The sequence below is a fragment of the Vigna unguiculata genome, chromosome 6 (assembly GCF_037176805.1).
Source record: "Vigna unguiculata cultivar grain cowpea cultivar isolate G323 ecotype 2 chromosome 6, ASM3717680v1, whole genome shotgun sequence".
In the NCBI taxonomy this organism is placed as follows: domain Eukaryota; kingdom Viridiplantae; phylum Streptophyta; class Magnoliopsida; order Fabales; family Fabaceae; genus Vigna; species Vigna unguiculata.
In genome coordinates this window covers 19,266,844-19,285,432 of record NC_140797.1, presented here as the reverse complement: position 1 = coordinate 19,285,432, position 18,589 = coordinate 19,266,844, and the positions used below count along the sequence as shown (strand labels likewise).

The 18,589-nt window shown below is 31.4% G+C and overlaps 1 protein-coding gene and 1 pseudogene across 1 annotated transcript; both read right to left on the bottom strand.

Annotated features, from left to right (window-relative positions):
- Window positions 1–7,511: 7,511 nt before the first annotated feature.
- On the bottom strand, window positions 7,512–14,561 carry LOC114172483 (uncharacterized; annotated as a pseudogene).
- A 1,020-nt stretch (window positions 14,562–15,581) lies between these two features.
- On the bottom strand, window positions 15,582–18,217 carry LOC114172485 (replication protein A 70 kDa DNA-binding subunit B-like). Its single transcript, XM_028056942.2, has 9 exons — window positions 18,053–18,217; window positions 17,654–17,921; window positions 17,460–17,556; window positions 16,774–16,906; window positions 16,540–16,694; window positions 16,329–16,449; window positions 16,083–16,262; window positions 15,905–15,982; window positions 15,582–15,791 (listed from the first exon to the last, which is right to left on the bottom strand). The coding sequence occupies exons 1-9, from the start codon at window positions 18,215–18,217 to the stop codon at window positions 15,582–15,584; spliced, it is 1,407 nt and encodes a 468-aa protein (XP_027912743.2).
- Between the last annotated feature and the right edge of the window lie 372 nt (window positions 18,218–18,589).

Below are 18,589 nucleotides of genomic sequence, written 5' to 3'. Positions count from 1 at the left end.
AGCTTTTTATGATTTAAATATAATTTTTAATCTATCACATCCATCAAATCACTCACAAACTTTAACAAACTTTACTCTAAATCCAACCACTTTCACCTTTAATCCACTTAAAGTGAACAACAAAAACTTCACACTCTAATCCACTTGATGTCATCCTCTCCCTTTCCGTCCGATCAAACTTGAGGGAGAGAGAGGGGAAGCAAGAGGGAAATTATTCTATTTTTAGATCATCTCTGTTATGTCTAGGTTTGATGTTGATATCAATATTACAATTATGTCCGCAATTTATTTTTTGTCAACTTAATTATGAAAATGGTGTAAAAATATGACTTTTCAAATTACATTTACAAAAATAGTTAATAACGAAAATTTTAAAGTTGTTATAAAATAATTTTTAAAAAGTAATTTTTAATTATCAATTTTTTTATTACATTATCTTTTAAATATTTTTTAATTAAAATATGTTACTTTCATTTATACATTTTCATATTTTTTCTACGATAAATCAAACTTATATAATGATATTTTTTAATTATTTTTAAAATAAACTACAATTTGGTAATCTTGTTTTTTTATGATTTAAATATAATTTTAATCTATCACATCCATCAAATCACTCACAAATTTTAACAAACATTACTCTTAATCGACCCACTTTCACCTTTAATCCACTTAAAGTGAACAACACAAACTTCACACTGTAATGCAATTGATGTCATCTTCTCCCTCTCTATCCAATCAACTTTGAGGGAGGGAGGGGAAGGAAAAGGGAAATTATTTTATTTTTAAATCATCTTTGTTATGTGTTGGTTTGAGGGTGATATCAAGATTACATTAAATGTCCTCAATTTATTTTTCAGCTTAGTTATTAAAATGATGTAAACATATGTCTTTTTCAATTATTTTTACACAAATAATTAATAACGAAAATTTGAAAATTGTTATAAAATAAGGTTTAAAAAGTAATTTCTATTTATAAAATTTTTTATTACATTATCTATTAAATAGTTTTTTATTAAAATATGTTACTTTCATTTATACATTTTCATATTTTTTTCTACAATAATTCAAACTTATATAATGATAATTTTTAATTATTTTTAAAATAAAGTATAATTTGGAAAACTTGTTTTTTTATGATTTAAATATAATTTGTAATCTATCTCATCCATCAAATTTTAACAAACATTACTCTTAACCGACCCACTTTCACCTTTAATCCACTTAAAGTGAACAACACAAACTTCACACTATAATGCAATTGATGTCATCCTCTCCCTCGCTATCCAATCAACCTTGAGGGAGCGAATGGAAGGAAGAGGGAAAATCTTTTATTTTTAAATCATCTCTGTTCTGTCTTGGTTTGAGGGTGATATCAAGATTACAATTATGTCATCAATTTATTTTTCAGCTTAATTATTAAAATGATGTAAAAATATGACTTTTTCAATTATTTTTACAAAAATAATTAATAACATAAATTGGAAAATTGTTATAAAATAAGGTTTAAAAAGTAATTTTTAATTATAAATTTTTTTATTACATTATCTTTTAAATATTTTTTTATTAAAATATGTTACTTTCATTTATACATTTTCATATTTTTTCTACGATAAATCAAAATTATATAATGATATTTTTTAATTATTTTTAAAATAAAGTACAATTTGGTAATCTTGTTTTTTTATGATTTAAATATAATTTTTAATCTATCAAATCCATCAACTCACTCACAAATTTTAACAAACTTTACTCTTAATCCACCCACTTTCACCTTTAATCCAATTAAAGTGAACAAAACAAACTTCACACTGTAATCCACTTGCTGTCATCCTCTCATTCTGTATCCAATCAACCCTGAGGGAGAAAGGGGAAGGGAAAGCGAAATTCTTTTATTTCCAAATCATATCTGTTATGTCTTGGTTTGAGGGTGATATCAAGATTGCAATTATGTCCACAATTTATTTTTCAGCTTAATTATTAAAATGATGTAAAAATAACGAAAATTTGAAAATTCTTATAAAATAAGATTTAAAAAGTAATTTTTAATTATAAATTTTTTTATTACATTATCTTTTAAATAATTTTTTATTAAAATATCTTACTTTCATTTATACATTTTCATATTTTTTCTACCATAAATCAAACTTATATAATGATAATTTTTAATTATTTTTAAAATAAAGTGCAATTTGTAACACCCCATTTAATTCAATAAACGAAATTAAAAGAAGCGTCATATATAGATAATATAACGGCAGGTTCCTGGAGTTTAAAACTTAACTCCTTACAACCTAAGGCACACCACGATACTTGAAAAGGAAACTAGATAAAAAGTTTAAAAGAATATGTAGAAATCAAAAAGACGGACAGGTACATGGCCATAGCCCTAAAGGAAAGCCCATCAAGAACATGAAGCCCAACCCATTCAGACTATGCAGCGGAATCGTCTCTCCCCTGTTGACCACGAGTACCTCTCGTATCTACTCCCATCAATAAATTGATGATCGTCGCAAAAGTAGAAGAATAACATACAGAGCAATCAAACGAGCAAAGGGTAAGCTAAAGCCAAAAAGATTTTTATCATGCAATCAGATATACATATATCACCCAAGCATGTTATGACCTTTCAGTCAATACACTAAGACTCGACTCGAATCATCCGGATACATATAACCTGATCGGATTCAGCGGATGCTTGCACTTGTGGTGCATACCTCTACTCACCCCCGAGCTATGTGTTACAAGTGTTACAAGTGTTATAATGAATCAATTCCCTCACACATAAGGTTAGCCCTTAATGAGTTTCAGGCCTCCTGCTACTCTCACCACAAAAGTCAGTCCGCTCTAGGTGAGACTAACTGACCCCTTAGATTGTTAGGATGCAATCCTTACCTTGAATCCTTACCAAATTATATAAATGGGGCACCACCATGGACACCCACTAACAAGGGTCATGGAATTACGTCCCGACCACTGAAGCACGACCCTAAAAATCTCACCTAGAGATTCCAAGGAATTACGCACTGACACGGACTAATCATGGTCAATCAATCAAGAAGGGTTTAACATGCACATACATATATATACATATATCACATACCAGTGCCTCATAACCCACCTCTTTCATATTCCCAATGAATCCATACCAATCCATTATTCTCAAACCATGAATATGGAACTCCATCTCATATCAATGTCATGCCACTTTGTTACCAACCATCTCAATTAGATCATAACCAAGATCATATGGAACCCGTCATTTTCAAACCAAGGATCACACAGTTTTTGCATACTTAACTCATTCATGCTCTTAACAAGGTAATGAAATTATGCAGTAGATCACCAGTCAATATATAAAGCACAACAAACATCGCACAAACTCAAGCATTAGCCTCGCTCAGGCCAGGAGCCCTTGCTTAGGCGAAAGGGCTCTTTAGCTCAAGCGGTAGGTCCTCGCTTGGGCGAGACGACCAACAGTGAGGGTTGTTGGAATGCGGATTCTCGCTAAGGCGAGCCCCTCCTCGCTTGAGCGAGTTGTCCGCTCGCTCAAAAACAAGGTCCCTTGCCTGGGCTGAAAACTGTAGCGACGAGCCAAAGTTCTTACGCGTTCTCGCTTAGGCGAGCCCCTCTTGCTTGAGCGAGATGCCTCGCTCAAACGAGAGCACTCCGCCTGAGCGAGAGCTTGAGTGTGAATTTGGCTTGTTCTACAAATCTCGCTTGGGTGAGAACACGCATTTCTCGCCACTATTTCCCTGTACAGTCACATTTCCACACCCAAACAATAATGCCAACCATACCATACATCCATAGTAACATATAAGCTGAAACATCACGAAATACAAGCAAAACCACAACCACCGCACCAAACAAGAGGGTTCTAGCTTCCCTTGCCTGGAAAATGCCAGCCAAACGACCTCAACACTTAAGCGAATGAGCATGAAAGTTCCCGAAGCAGATTTAAGAGCTACAAGCCCTAACACAAAAGGGGCACGAGATTACTACAAGGAACCCTAACAGTAATTTCCAAACTAGCGAAGAAGAGTATGACTTGACGAACCACTTACATAAGCAAAAATGAGGTCGAGCTAAATTTGAATTTGATTAAACTTCAAACCTTAGCAGAGCTCTGAAAAAGGAAAATGAGAGTAGGTAAGTTACTGTTTTGCAAGAAAGGCAGAAATGAAAGGGGTTAGGCTGCCTTAGGGGCTTCGGACACCCTATGGGCCATACTTAGGCCCAACAGATGGAGTTAGGCCCCTTTTAAATTTTTAGGGCAGAAAAAGAGGGTTTTACATTCTCCTCAACAACAAAAATTTTTGACCTTGAAAATAAAGATTCACCAGGTAAACAAATGTGGATGTCATTTTCTCATGTCCTCCTATAACTCCCAAGTCGAGTCACCTATTCTCTGATCCCAAATGACTTTAACAAGACGTACAACTTTTCCTCGGCGTTCCTCAACCTTGCTATCCTCTAAAGTGATGGGTGGTACTTCCATAGTGAGGTCTTCTCTGACCTGTATATCCTCGGCTTCCAACACATGAGCCGGGTCAAACACATACTTCCTCAGTTGTGAGTCATGGAATACTGGGTGAAGGTTTGCCAATTAAAGAGGTAAGGCTATCTCGTAAGCCACCGGCCGAATCCTTCTCGTGATCTTAGAGTAGACTAACTCCTATGGTGAGAGTAGTAGGAGGCCTCAAACTCATTAAAGGCTAACTTTGCGTGTGGGGGATTGAAACATTGTAACATGATTGGTTGATGAATACTGTTTGGATTGTGTAATAGTATGTGATTACTTGATAAACTGTTTCTACTCTAGCTTACACTTTGTTTGTTTGATTTCTTTGTATGTTGTTCTTCTACTTTTGCGATGATCATCAATTTATTGATGGGAGGAAATGTGAGAGGTACTCGAGGTCAACAGGGAAGAAATGATTCCACTACTTAGCCTTCTGGGCTGGATTCTACTGCTTTGGACTTTCTTTTTGGGGCTATGGCCCAGATAGTAGTCTGTCTTTTAATTTCCTATTTTGATTACTGATGAACATTGTTCTTGGTTTAGTTGTGGCATAGTTGTGTGCCTTGGTTATTGTATGGAGTAGTATTTAAACTCCAGGACTATGTTTCAGTATTATCTTGTGTGACACTTCCTTTAATCATGATTATAAATTAAATGGGGTGTTACACAATTTGGTAATCTTGTTTTTTTATGATTTAAATATAATTTTTAATCTATCACATCCATCAAATCACTCACAAACATCAACAAACTTTACTCTAAATCCACTCACATTCACCGTTAATCCCTTTAAAGTGAACAAGATAAGCTTCACACTCTAATCCACTTGAATTAATCCTATCTCTCTCCCTCCAATCAACGATGATAGGCCATCCCTCTTTTCTAGACCATTCTTCCTCTCATGCTTGCGCATTGGGTCTTCCTTTTGAGCCTTGAAAGAGAAGGAAGAATGGTGATGTCCATCTTGCTTTGGAAATCTTTTTTTGGAGGCAAGCAACACTTTGGAGGTAACTTGCTCTTTTTCCTTTTCATCTTTTCTCTTATCTTTCACTTTATTTTGGTCCTCATTTGCTTGATTGGGTGAGTGAGGTAGGAGTGTGAACTTCTTGCCTTGGAAGGAGAAAGCATAGGTATTAGCATAGCCATCATAAAAGACTTTTCTATCAAATTGCCATGGCCTACCTAGAAAAATATGAGTTGCTTCCATAGGCACAACATCACATAACACCTCATCTTTAAAATTTCACAATTGAAAAGTTAATGAGGACTTGTTGAGTTAGTTTAATGTCTTCTTCTTTAAGCTATTATAGCTTGTAGGGCTTGGCATGAGGGATATTTTTCAAGCCAAGCTTATCCACAACCCTTGTGTTAGCCACATTTACACAACTTCCATTATCTATGAGGAGGGGACATAATTTGTCATTGATATGACACCTTGAATGAAAAATGTTTTGCCTTTGAGAAGGGTCAAGTTCCTTGGAAACTTGTCTTAGTTGGTGCCTTATCATTAACAATCCACCTTCAAGAGGTTTAATCCTTTCACTTGAAGAATAAGTGTGGGAAAAAGTAATTTTGGGGGAAGGGGGAGAAAAATGTTCACTCTCTACTTAAACCTTTAATCCACTTAAAGTGAACAACACAAACTTCACATAGTAATCCACTTGATGTCATCCTACCCTCTCTATCCAATCAACCTTTAGGGAGAGAGTGGAAGGAAGAGGAAAATTCTTCTATTTTCAAATCATCTCTGTTATGTCTTGGTTTGAGGGTGATATCAAGATTACAATTATGTCCGCAATTTATTTTTTAACTTAATTATGAAAATGATGTAAAAATATGACTTTTCAAATTACTTTTACAAAAATAATTAATAACAAAAATTTGAAATTTGTTATAAAATAAGGTTTAAAAAGTAATTATTAATTATAAATTTTTTTATTACATTATCTTATAAATATTTTTTAATAAACTATTTTATTTTCATTTATACATATTAATATTTTTTCTGCAACAAATCAAACTTATACAATGTTAATTTTTTATCATTTTTAAAATGAAGCACAATTTGGTAATCTTGTTTTTCTTTGATTTAAATATAAGTTATAATCTATCATACCATCAAATCACTCACAAACTTTAACAAAGTTTACTCTAAAACCACCCTCTTTCACCTTTAATCTATTTAAAGTGAACAACACAAAATTCACACTCTAATCCACTTGAATTGATCATCTCCCTCTCCTTCGAATCAACCTTGACGGAGAGAGGGGAAGGAAGATGGAAATTCCACTTTTTTTCAATCATCTTTGTTATGCAATGATTTGAGGGTGATATAAAGATTACAATTATGGTCGCAATTTATTTTTCAACTTAATTATGAAAATGATGTACAAACATGGCTTTTGAAATTATTTTTACAAAAATAATTAATAACAAAATTTTTTAAATTGTTATAAAATAAGGATTAAAAAGTAATTATTAATTATAAAATTCTTTATTACATTATTTAATAAATTTATTTTTAATAAACTATTTTATATTCATTTATACATATTTATAACTAGTCCTTCTACCCGTGCAACGCACGGGTTTTTTTTATATGTAATAACTGTGGTAATAGCAATGGGTTTTTGGATATTTAATAATCTATATGATGAGAATCTAATTTTTTAAAAAGATGTTGAAGTGTATCAATAGAATAGATCAATTTAGAATGTAATTAAAGTGGTATGTCAAGTTAATATTTGATTTCATTGAATATTATCGTCAACTACAAACAACAAAAATATGACTAATACACTACTTTGTTAATATAAGAATAAAAAAAGAAAAAATTACATACCTAGAATGTATCCTTTGGTATTGAAGTTCATAAATTCGTTTTGTACAAAATTTCCTTTTGTACACAATGACTTCTTTGTTCAACTTTTTCTGTACCATGATTTTCCTACATGGCAGAAAATAACATAAATCAATTGATATATATTTATAACAGTTCAAAAATTTCTTTGTACACAACGTTTTTAGTTGTGTTTGTTACCTTTCCATCTTCATCCAATATAAGTATTTTCAATCCTCTTTTGGTTTTGACTCTAGAAATAGCAACATATAGTTGGCCATGTGTGAATATAGGTTGTGGAAGATAAAGGCCGACTGTAGAAAGTGTTTGTCCTTGACTTTTGTTAATCGTCATTGTAAAGCATAAAGATATCGAAAACTGTCTTCTTTGAAATTTGAAAGGCAACCCTGAATCAGATGGCACTAAATCCATTCTCGGTATAAAAATCCTGTCACCAATGTTTTTTCCAGTAATTACAGTTGCACATATTACATTCTTGCCTAAATGGTTGACTTGCAATCTTGTGCCATTACATAGACCTTTCGCTTGATCAATGTTTCTCAAGACCATAATTGGAACACCTGTTTTCAACTTCAGTTTATGATTTGGTATCCCTGAACATTTGATATCATTTAAAAATTCAGATGTAAACCATTCAGATTGCACTTCATCTTGTTCATCAGATTGGCAAGGTGTATCTGAACTTAAATAAGTCACCTCTTTACCACCAATTAAAGACAACATGAAATCATTTACTTGCTCTACAGAATCATTTGTTGGGCATAAAATTGCTCCATCATCAAAATAATTAGGATTCAACATGTTAACCACAAATTGAGGATAAACAAATTCAACCAATGCCAATAAAGGTAAATCTGTGTTTGTAATCAGGATCTGTTCTGGAATTTCAACCATGCACTCACCATTCTCATTTAGATCCATTTTCCCGTCTCCAATCTTCAATATCCAATCAACAAATTCTTGAATATCATTGGCTGTTTTAGTATTTGATGTAGTACTTAATCTCATGTTCTTGGATAACTTTAGCACTTTACAACAATTCCATAACTCTGAATAATTGATTTATGATTTTATGATATCAAACCTAGATCCTTTTTTGATAACTGGTAGAATTTGTCTAAAGTCACCTCCCAAGACAACTTCTTTGCCACCAAATGGTTTGTCTTTATTGGCATCATCAACATTTCGCATAATATCTCTTAGTGTTCTATCAAATGCCTCAAAGCACATTCTATTCATCATTGGTGCTTCATCCCAGATAATCAAACTGGTTGTCATAAGAAGTTTTGCCCTGAGACTACCTTGTGCTATGTTGCAAGTTGATTCATCATTAATTAACAGTGGGATGCAAAAGGTAGAGTGTGTTGTTTTTCCACCAGGAAGTAATAAAGAAGCAATTCCACTTGATGCTACGTTCAAAACAATCATGCCCTTGCTTCTTAGACCAGCCGACAATGTCTTCCACATAAAAGTCTTACCTGTACCACCATAGCCATATAAGAAAAAGAATCCTCCCTTCTTTGAAAGAACTGTTGTCATGATATCCTGATATACATGAATTTGTTCATCATTCAGTGCTTTAAACAAACTGTCATGTTCTTTCGCCATGTCTTGTTTATTATATTGCAGCTCATCAACAATAAATCTATTATTGAGTGTATGTACATCTGAAAGATCAAGTTGAGGTAATGAAGGATAATCTTTCAAACTTCTACCATTTGACATTAGCATTTCCTCTATTTCCAGCAGACATAGTTTTTGTAATTCAGCAGTCTGAATTTGAAGACCTGCAATAAGTAAATAATACAATTAAAATATATATGTATAGCAAATTAAAAAAAATATGAAATACCTGGTAAGTTCATCTCCTTCCTTTTTTGGTACAAAATTCCATCACATAAGATACTCCAAGTAGAATTCCAAACTATATCTGGTTTAGAAATTGTATTCATCGACAACAAAGTAAAAAATAATCTTCTAAGTTGATACCCAGAAGCAAATTCACTTGCTTCTTTGATTGCATCAATATATTCTTTGTCGTCAGCCAACAATCCCAAAACATAGCAAGCTTCTTGGTATGTTTCATAATACTTTCCATCAATTGTCTTAATGCTTTGATAATCAATACAACCTTTTTGAATGGTCAGTAATATCCTCAAATAATAAAGTTCTCCAGAACCAGGAGGAATATAAGTAAGTCTACCAATGTTGTAGCCTTTCTTCCTTGGTTTCCATTCTTTTTCTTTGGCAAACCACACAAATTTGCTTGGAAATTCTGAATAAGTCAATTGTTTTCCTTCCTCATAAACTTTGTTAGCCTCAAACCAAGCTAGAAACATTGTGTTAGCATTTTTGTATCTGTTGAAGACCACATTAATATCATCATCATCTTTAAACAAAGCTGATTGTTGGCCAGGAAGATGAAAGGTCAATCTCTGAACAGGAGGCCATCTGTGATGGATGTCAAAAGCAAATATTCTCCAAGCAGCTTCACATGGTGATAAATACCTACAATCGTAATACCTTTTGATCTCATCAATAATGGTTGATTTTTTAGACTGTGCAGAGTTGTTGCTTATTTTAAGAGTAGCTCTGTCGGGACCTTTGTTCACATATTTGAACAAATATTTTATTGAATTGGTCTTGTTGCAATACTCTGTATTGACGTGTGCTTGATACCTCATTAGAAGTGGTGGATTGTAAGGAACAACACTTCTATTGTCCAACTTAATTCCATTCTTCTCAACAAATCTACCATTATCAAGTCTTCTATAGCATGGATATCCTTCTTCATCAATTGAAGTCAAAGATGTGAATTTTTTTGGATAAAATTTAGAACATCTTCATTCCTTCATGCAAGGTGAATTATGTCTTGCATGTCCGCATGGTCAATGAATCTTGTAACTTGAGACAACTTTTTCCAATTTGGGGTACAAATCAGCATTTGGCAATTCAGCTGATATTACTTTATCAATATCAGTTGAATTCTTCAACTTGCTTTCTCCATCCAACCATAAAAATATATGTGCATGAGGTAAACCTCTTTTTTGGAATTCTGTTGTGTACATTCCTGCATATATAAATAAAAAATAAATATAGTTGTCAGAATTTAATTTAATAAAAATTTATATAATGTATATTACTTCATATATAACATACCTGCAGTGCTTTTTCCAAAGAAGTCCTTTTTCTTAAAATCTGTCATCATTTCATCCAGCTTCATTTTGAACACTCTACATACAATATCAGGTCTATCCGAAGCTGCTAAGCCTTTTGCTAAGACAAATTCTTTTATTTCACTCCAATTCACATTGCATGTTATAGTAATGAACAAATCCGGATATCCAAATTTTTTACAAATTGCCATAGCATCTTGACAATTGTTGAGCATGTATCTGGTACCACCAGTGAAAGAAGCAGGCAAGACAATACGTCTTCCAATTAAAGAAGGATCTGTCTCTCCTCTATTAACAGCTTCTTGTAATCCATTAAGAATATCACAGCGAATTAACTTCTGATTAGCTCTGATGAATGACAACCTTTGGGCTTCAACCATTGTATAGCAATCGACCAGAAACTGTTGGAACAATCTGCATGCATTCACAATATTTCCTGCTTCTACAGCTCTTTGTTGTATTCTAAAGGCAATACATTCTCGCAAAGAAATTCTAACTCTTACCCTGGATTTTGTTTTTGAATGAGATTCTCTTATTGGGATATCCTCTTGATAACCATCTTCTCCATATGGAAACATGAGAGGATATTGCAGTGGAATGAAAGCTGTGTGAGTTTCGTGCAGTCTGGTTAATTCACCAGAACATTTTTTGACCACTATATCTCTGCCTACATCCATATTGCCAAAATCACCAACTATAAGTGCAGCTATTTCATCACATGAAGGTGTATTGTAGACTCTAGGGTCTTTGTTTCTGCCTCTAAATAGTCTTAGCGTGAAATCTGATTCCATATGTTCCAGTGACAAATCTCTTACTCTTCTAAAAGATTTCGGAAGAACATTGTGATTGTCAATCATTTGAATCAAATCAGCAACCAATGATTCATCTATAACAGATTCCTTGGTGTTTGAACTAAAAAATAATAAAGAGAATACATGTCAACACATGTATTTAAATATTTCATATAATGAAATTATTTAATATATTCACTGACCTTAAATGCTTGACTCTGTTAGTCATTTCATTTTCGGTATCATATATGTACAACTGTGCAAACTTTGGCTTTGATCCATGCTCTGGCAATAAACTGCCAATACGGTGATAGTTCTGTCCATTCAGAACAAATTGTGGTGCAGCAGAACCATTGTTCATTGAGTTATCAATCTTACCACCAATTGAAGTAAATGAAAACATGCTATTGTATACTCTTATGTTTTGTAGAAATGATTTGCTTCTTTGATCTTCACCATTTAACAAACCTTCAAGAAGATTAGGTGGTCTTTTTAATAGTGGAATTTGGACTTTTCCCTTTTGACAACACAATGAGAATTCAACTCCCTTTGAGGTGTTACATTTTTCTGCTCTTTCTTCATACCAAAGTTGAGCATTACAGTATTGGCATTCCAAGCAAGGTTCTCCAATATTGAGCAGTTCTGAACATCATTACAAAACATTAGCATGAAAATGCGTATATTTTAATCTGCAGTTATATACAATTGTGTTGGACATTATGTACCTTGTAACTCTCCTTTGCAATATAATTCATTTGTAGTTGTAGTACTTGTAGTATGTTCTTCAATATTAGTAAGATGAAAACTAATTAATGATTTCAAAGGAATTTATATTAACATCAATAAGTTTAATATCTGAATTACCATCATCTCTTATCGTTGCTGAATCATCATTTGTTGTGTCTGAATAATTATGTTGTCTTCTTGTTTCATCATCAAGATTGAATCTGTTTTGAAGTGATTGTATGACTTGAAAAGGATATTTGACAACTTTATTCTTAGAAACATAATGCGACTCATTTACAACCTCTGATCTCCCACCTATGAAAAACAACAGAAAACAATTGTCTTACCTGCATTGGCATTGTGAGTATGAATCCAAATGTACTTAACTGCACTAGAATTGTAACTATTTTGTCCATAATTTCTCTGACTTTTATTGTTAAAAGCTGGAGTCATTCAAAAACATTGATATAAATTTTAAAATTGTCATTTAAATAGGTATATAAGAAATTAAGAATAATGTAGAAATATACCGAAAGAACTATGGTAAGTTAAAGTAGAAGTTGCAGATTGTGAAGTGATTTGTTGTTCAACTAAAGTACTTGAAAAACTTGAAAATTTGTTGACTGTTACTGCATTGAAACGAAGCTTAGTTTAAAGTGAGACGGAATTAATATTATTCATAAACAATGTTAAAATTAAGTATTGGAAGAACTTCAAAACTGACCAATTTGTCTGTGAAATATTGAATTCATATTGTGAAGGTTGTTGTTGTTGTTGTCAACATCTGGAAAAGGATTATTGTAGAAGCATTGATATTAAAGAAATAAAAAAAAAAACTTCATTGATTCATTTAACAACAATCTGTAAAGATATAGCTTAGAAAAAAAAAACTTACTAATATCCAACTGTTGTAATGGAATCCTGTCTATATTTTTCTGAAATGATCTTTGAGATACAGTTGGTTTATCTGTGATTAAAACAACAAAGATGTTTGAGTATGCATCTGTGTTGTGAAGTTACAATCCAAAACATACATTTACAAATATATATATATATAAAAAGAAATCCTGAGATTTGTTTACTTTGAGAAGAATGGTTTGCAAATTTAGTTTTCTTTCTTGCATTCTCTTCTTTGTCATCTGCAACATAAAAAAACATACAAACATACAAATGCATCATTTTTAAATAAATTATTGATGAAGAATTAGAAAAGATAAATGGTTTAAGTAAGATGTTAATGACTTACATGAATGTTGATTACTTCTTGCATTGAACCTTTGTTGTAGCACCAGTTTCCTTCTCAGCCTTGCATTTTTACAATCGTTATGCTCCATTATAGTACATAAATGTTATGGAATAGTTTCAAAGGTTACAATGGAAGAAGCAAAAATAAAGGTAAGTTGACTAAATGGATGGAAAAGTGTTTACTGTTTTATTACTATATTGGTGAATGTCTTTATTAAACTTTTTTGTCTAGCTTGTACCTCTAATCACAATTGTGGAAACAGAAATATATGTAATTATAATAGGAAGCACTTGTTTCAGAAGACAAACATTAAAAATAGAAAGAGCATGCAGTGCTGAGTGTTAATATATCAGAATCATTCATATATATAGCACTTATTTCAGAGTTGATTTGTTCTTACAACTAACAAAACATTTGCTTTTTATGTAGGTACAATCAGACGTCTTTTTTATGCACTACTATATATAGTACATTTCCTTGACGAAGATAATTGCCAAAATCAGCTGGCAAATCCTAAAACATACATAAAGTATTAATGAAATTAGTATATGGATTAAATTTTTAAAATAATTTGGAAACATAAATCAAAATATGAAAGAAACATCCATTTAGTAAAAAATATGAAATGAATCTCACCAGATGGCTAGCATTGCATTGATTTGGATTCAGAAATATGAAGAAATGCAACTTCGGTCCATTGAAAAGGGGTTGATCTGCCTCAATTCTTTTAAGAAAAAGTGCAATAGACAAAGGTTTGCATTTACTGGGAAAAATAGTGATGTGGAAGCAAGAATCACCCATATATCCAAAATAAATAGTGTGGAAATCATGAAGTTCATATATGTGCCTTAATTCAGTCCATCCTCCAATTAGCATTGGTTTTTGTAAATTCTTGTTATAAGTAACCACATGTCTATTGCCTTCTTCATCTCTTAAAGTCCATTGACGCTCAAGATCGTCATCATAAAGAATGGCGAATGCACGATCCACAAAACCAACAACCTTAAAAGAGAGAATTTTTTAAAGAAAAAAATGGATTAGTTAAGGTTAAAATCAGGATATTGTAAAAGAGAAAAGAAATTCGTCACACAAATAGAAAGAGTAGAAGAAATCTTGTAAAAGAAAATATGTCTGAAAAATTTGACAATGAACTTACCTCGTCCTGAAGGTGAATAATAGAGAACTGGTACCTACTCATTCTATTAATAACGTCATCTTCATTGAAGTTGTTTTCCATTTGCTTCAACTTTGAGAGAGATAGTAGAGTAAAAGTTGGAAGAATGTAGAATATGATTGAACTGATCTTGAAGTTTAATCTTCATGGTAGAATGGAGATGAATATTTATTTATAGAAGACAAATGACACATGAAAAGACGGGACGATTACAAATAAATTCTTCAACAGTAATGTAATTATTACGGCATTGGAAAACGGGAAGACGATAATAACAGAATAAAACATTAAAAAGATATAACGTTATTAAAGATATATTAAATTATTCTATTATGCTACACAATATAATAATATAATATATGTAATATATACCAATAACAAATTCCCAAAAATGAACTTCTGTAATATATAATATTATACGTAAAAATATAATATTTCATTCGTACTTATTGTATAAAAATATCTCAATTATATTGTACAATGTTTAATAAGTTAGTAATTAACAAAAGATAAGTCAAAAAAAATAGTCAATCAAAATTGTATATGGCATCCAATTCTGTTGTGACAACTTAAAATCTGTCAACAGATAATTGCTTTGCCATATTTATCTTATTTATGAAAAGTAAATATTATGAAAAATAGACATTTATAAATTATGTTGTGAGAAAAAATAGATATATCTTATTTATGAGTCACACAAGTTTAAACAAAAAATCTTTTTCACGAAAGATATGTTATTTACGACTTTCATTACATCATGCTACAAAATGAAATCAATTTTCGTAAGTTTTGATGTAGCTGGTAGTCATATTTGTTGACAAAAATTTAAAAATGTCAACAATATCTTGTGCACCAGCGTATGAAATAAATTAAAATCTAAATAATGTAACTCAAAAGCGCATAATATTGTTATCATGAAATTGAACATAGAAGTTGTAGTTCAGATGAAATTAAAGATGAAATTTAACATAGAAGTTGTAGTTCAGATGAATTTAAAGACAAAACGATGCGTAGACATATTACATTCCCAAAATGAAAGGCATAAAAAAAATTGTCTTCAAATAGAATAACTAAAAGTAGATCTCAAATCACTGCTTTTTCCTTCTTAATATTTCTTTTTAAGAGCTTCAATGGAACATTGTCTTCTTCGATGGATTCAAGTGATGCAGTCTTCTTTCCATATTCTCTCTTATGTGAACTGTTAGCATCATCGTTGGTTGGATTATCTTGGATTAGTTCAGGTGATTGGGATCCACACTCAATTGTTTCTTTGGTAAATCGGACTAATAAATCCTACAGTATTAAAAGTAAATTTATTAAAAGTAAATCCACATTCAAAATTGATAACATTATTAAAAGTATTAAAAAAATAATTCATGTCAAAAACATTTATATAATTTGTATACCTCTGAAATATTAACGGTGGACTCATTGACTATACGCATTTCTTCCCTGCTAAACTCACCATTCCCAGCATAAACATCCTTCAAATAGGTAGAAATAATGAGATTATAAAAAAGAAAAAGATAACTGCATTATAATGAGATTATAATGTAACAAATTTGATCGTAAATTACATCTTACCACAGATTTCAACGAAGAATCATTGAATTTCTCAATTATATCATCATCAACACATATTTTCTTCACTCTGAAAGACTGCTCAAGTTTGAAATTCTGATCGTTCTTACTTTCCACTTTAAAAAGCAGACTTCTATCAACTAACTCATCAAATTGCTTAGGCAAATTTCCAAAAGAATTCATCTACAAAAAGAAAATAATTAAACATTGTGTAATTAAATATATAAGTGGATATATTGAAGAGTATACCTTATCATGACTGTCTAACATATCAGCACAAGTTTTTTTGAAAAGGGTAGTTGCATCCCTATCAAAGAGGACAAATGTGGTTGAATCGGAAGAGTCAATAACTCGGATCTTAATCCTATATCTGAAAATTGAAAAATAAATTTAATGAACAAAAGTTGTAATTACAATGTTGTTTTAAATTGACATTAATATTAAAAAACAATTCGTTAACCTTGGAAAGACTTTTATAACATGCTTGTTGCACTTCTCACAAAAGAACATCTTTGAATCTGGATAAACAGCTTTGTTGCACACACAAGCAGTATACCACCAGTCATCGTCAACCAAGATATGCTTAATTGTTCCAAACAATATGTAAGTGGTGACCTTTCAATATAAAAAATATTAATCAAGAGATTATTGTGAATAAGAAAAATTGCACAATAATAAAAAAATCTATTCTAACCTCTTTACAATCTTTTAGACCTTGAATGGTGGTTCTAGGTGTAAGTGTTAAAAAGTCCTCTTCGACAGTATTTTTGGAAGTCTGAGAAAGTTGTGTTAATCCTTGAGAGGGAGATTCATTGTTCTTAAACATTCTATGCAAAAGAAAATATAGTTGTTCTTGTAAACAATAAATCTATTATTGAATGTATGTACATCTGAAATATCAAGTTGAGCAAATGAAGGATAATTTGCATTACAAAGTAACGAAAATATTGTTACAAAAATGGATTATAAAGTTCGAATAAACTGAAGAACAATTTCAATATTACCTTGATTTAAGTTTAGATGCTTCCTTGAAGTTAACATTGTACTTAATACGGGTGCAGAACTTACAATTTTGAACTTGAACCTTATGTATATTTAAAAATATAGTGTATGTGAGATTAACATGGAATAAGTAGTACAAAGTACTTTGTAAAAGTAATAACAAAATTTTACCTTGAAAAGTTTTGACTTTCACAAATTCTATACTTACAGCAACATTTTGTACTTCTCCACTTGAAAGAAATACATTCAGTTCATCCACATAAATACCAAACAAAGTACACTCTATTCGAAACGTAAAGATTAAAGTGCAATATAATGTCATGTAGTTATTTGAAAAGAAATATAAAAGGAATTTAGTATAGTATAGATATAGAATACCCATCAGCTTCTATTGCTATGACATTTAATTTTGTTGTCTTTCCATCAACTTGCAATTCTCTTTCAGTCCCCACTCCGACTAGTAATCCCAAAATATCTAAAATGCAATTCATAAATGTTAAATCATATACTTTAACAAAAAATGTTTATTAATAAAAATATTAATAGTATTGGAACTAAAAAGATTGACTTACCAACTAAATAATCAGTATCAAATGCAGTGGTTGTCAATAAGGACAAAGGTGTGTATTGTGGTTTAATATCAGGAACCAAATTAACATTAAGCAAAGAAACTTTTGTACCAAACTGGAAGTTTATCTTATAAGGGTGGTGTGTTGTTCTGTATATTCCAGAATTCGGAGCAACACTGAAGTTTTGTATGGCATAAACATGGCCTTCAGAAATGTCATTCTGAAATTTGTAAATTAGAGTACGTCTAATTGAAGCATGTATTTTAGAACACTGAAACAGATAAAAAGAACATATATAAATTTAAGTATAAATATGTTTAGCATACAAATATTTAATTCATACAAATTTGTAAAGGAAAGTAGGTGTAATGGAAGAATTTAAAGAATAACATGAATAATAACCTCTTTGTCTTGAATAACGAACTCCATGGAAAAAGGACACCTCTGTTTAGTGAAATCAGGAACAAACCATGAACGAATGACCCTAGCGATAATATTCCAATTTTCCTTCTGGGGACTTACTTCGCTTACGCTCTGGCTTTGGTTTGGAACTTCATAGAGAGACATGTTGAACTCACAACAACAATATTGAAAAATGAAAAGTAAAAAAGTCAGGATTAGATTCGAGACATATTTATACTTACATAGAGAAATAAGGAACTAATAAGACAAAATTGTAATTCATACAACTAAAGTAAAGAAATACCAAAAAAAGGTTGAAATAATAACTTTATCAGAATCTATTTTTTATTAGTCAAAGGAGAGTAAAAGAAGTGTAACGATTAATCAAGACGTGGATATGGCAATTTTTGAAATGGTAGAAGAAAGCAAAAAGTAGAATATATTCAAATAAGGACTCTTCAAACATGGGGTACCAACGTTTTGACAGAAGTCATGCGAATATATATTGGTGAAACCTACAAATAACAGCTATTGATG